The 2,518-nt window shown below is 51.2% G+C and overlaps 1 protein-coding gene across 1 annotated transcript in view; it reads left to right on the top strand.

The window, feature by feature from the left end:
* The window catches only part of Otoa (otoancorin), a 63,981-nt gene extending 61,678 nt beyond the window's left edge, over positions 1–2,303 (top strand). The window contains exon 28 of the mRNA XM_010623546.1: positions 2,114–2,303. Within this exon, the coding sequence (XP_010621848.1) occupies positions 2,114–2,303 (190 nt within the window). The remainder of the gene's footprint in view (positions 1–2,113) is intronic.
* Positions 2,304–2,518: the final 215 nt, after the last annotated feature.

The following is a 2,518-nucleotide window of genomic DNA, read 5'->3' as shown; positions in this document are numbered from 1 at the left end:
GCTTGCGGCGGGAGTTAGTAAATTCAGGACGGGCGTCTCATAGTCCTCCGGGATCTGCGCTCACACGCAGAGATCACCGTAAAGCCCCTGCCCAGCTCCCCACAGTGAACCTCAGCTCAGCTTTGAAAAATTCCATATCCCTGGAATCCGTTGGAGCAGAATCTCTCAGGATTGAATTCATTTCACTGTGTCTTTTGCATCCACCCCGCTTCCTTTACAGTATTAATTAATTCAGCCAATGTATTCGGGGCAAGTATGTGCCATGTTCCAGATCTGTGGTGTGGTTGGGAATACAGAGATAATTAAACAGGCAAGGCCTGGGGCAAGGAAGGAGTGGATCTCAGATACGATAAGACGCCCTTTAGGGTGGCGCAAACTTGTGATCCCAGCACTCTGGGAGGCTGAGGCAGGAGGATCACAAATTTGAGCCCAGCTTGGGCAGTTTAGCAACTTCGTGAGACCCTGTCTAAAAATAAAAAAATAAAACAAGGCTTGTGGACGTAGTTCAGTCCAGGGCCCTGGGTTCAATCCCCGGTACTGCAAGCAAGCAAGCAAACAAGCAAACAAACAAAAGACTAGTGAGACCGGGCAGGGGCGTGTTGTCGAGGACCTTCCCCAGGGGTGGTGCTTTACTGCCCCCAACACTTCCCCACCTCGGGAACTCCTGTCTCTAGTGCACACCGCCTCAGGGAGACCGCTTGGGTCCCTGCCCGCTGTGTGAGTCCTCACGGGGAGCGCTGGGTGAGGGAGACACGCGCACACTCAGGTATCCACGAGATGCAGACAGAGAGCAGGGCCCCAGGGGACACGCTGGAAACTCACCTGGATAGGCCTGAGGGGAGAGGGACAGCTCATGGCAACCACAGGTACTAGGTGTGGGCAAAATGGACCCAGCCAGGTGTATTGTACCTGGAGAGTAGGGTGAGCTCGTGCAGGTCCCCAGAGAAGAAAGAGGGTGTGGTGCTTGCCCAGCACCCCCACTGTCCTTCCTTTCCCTGCCCCATCACCCCTCTGTCAGCAAACCCTCTTTCTTTCCCTTTCTTCTACCGGGGATGGGAATGTGGGGGATTCCCAATTTCTGCAGCAGAAAGTGGCCAGAGGCGGCACCCGCAAACCCGAGCCATGCCCTTTGATATATTACTGCTTTGATAAACTTTGCATTGAAATACAATATGCACACCTTTAAATACTACTTGTAAAGGTTACTATGGTATTTTGCCTCAATAGATAACACACACAATAGATAATGCACGTGGTTTAAGAATAGTTCTGAAAATTGATGGAATGAAATTCCCCTCTGTCCCTTCTCCCGCAGCCACTGGTTCCCTTCCACAGAGCAACCAGTGTTGCCAGTTTCTAGTGTTTTTGTCCGGAGCAAAAATCAGACCCCTGCACTTTTACACAGGCTTATTATACACCTCGTTCTGCACCCGAATTTTTTTCCTCTAGTACCTCAGAGATCGTTCCTGATTCCGCAGGAGCTGTGCGCTCGTGGCTGTGCCATAAGGGATTCTCACCAAAAATGCCTACAAGTGTCATCTATTTTCTTTCTGGGTGTGAACTCTGCCACAGCCGATGACCTTGAATGATAAGCGCTGTAAAGGCGATTGCTGGCTCAGGGGGATGTGCATTCATAATTCTCATAGACACCGTCAAATGCCCTGCAGAGCTGTGGGTACCAGCTTTCCCGTGAACAGCACTGTCAGAAAGTGACGGAGGCAGGATCCTTAGACGCCCCTTTTCTGTGCACCCCCTGGGCCCGAGCAAGAGCTGACACTGGGTGAATCCTTCTAGTGTGCCAGACTCTTCACTCTTGTTTCCTAAACTTGCTTAATTATCATAATCACCTGAGAGGCCATGCTTAAAGTGGAAATTTCTGGGCCTCATCGCAGACCTCTGAGTCAGAAGCTCCAGGGGAACACCCTGAAGTTTGCATTTTTTTTTCTTTGGTGGCAGTGCTGGGGCTTGAGCCCAGGACCTTTACAATGAACTACACCCCCTACCCTTTTTATATTTTTTATTTTGAGACAGGGGCTTGCTAAGTTTCCCGGGCTGGGCTGGAACTTGCCATCCTCTGGCCTCACACGGCCTGTGTTCTCTTGTTTGCTTTCAGAAGCGCCTGTCTCCCGGGGCCTTTGGTTTGGCTGCTCCCTGCTGCTTCTCATGGCCCAGACCTGGTGGTGAGTGGCTTGATGTTCAGCCCATCCCTGTCCAGAGCAGGTGGCCGAGCCGTATGGAGACAAAGGATGCTTCTGACTGTGCCAGACCTTGGCCTGGACTCAGAGCCTCAACGAGGGCAGTGAGACCCTGGAGCCTTGACATTTAAAAGGCACCAAAAGAAAAAAGAATTATTTAAAATGATCTAGCAAGTTCTTAAAGTCAGCCTGTCTACCCAGCAGGGAGCCCTTTTCTGTCCTGTGTTAGCCTCCTTTGTTTTCAGCCTCGAGTTGGGAGAAGCTGTGGGGAAAGAAAGGTGTTTTCTGTTAACAGCATGAAGATCTTCCGAGTCGCTGACCTC

This window comes from Fukomys damarensis, unplaced genomic scaffold (genome assembly GCF_012274545.1).
Source record: "Fukomys damarensis isolate Sample0158 unplaced genomic scaffold, DMR_v1.0_HiC HiC_scaffold_34, whole genome shotgun sequence".
Classification (NCBI taxonomy): domain Eukaryota; kingdom Metazoa; phylum Chordata; class Mammalia; order Rodentia; family Bathyergidae; genus Fukomys; species Fukomys damarensis.
The sequence above is the reverse complement of the archived record's forward strand: the minus strand, read 5'-3'. Positions and strand labels throughout refer to the sequence as shown.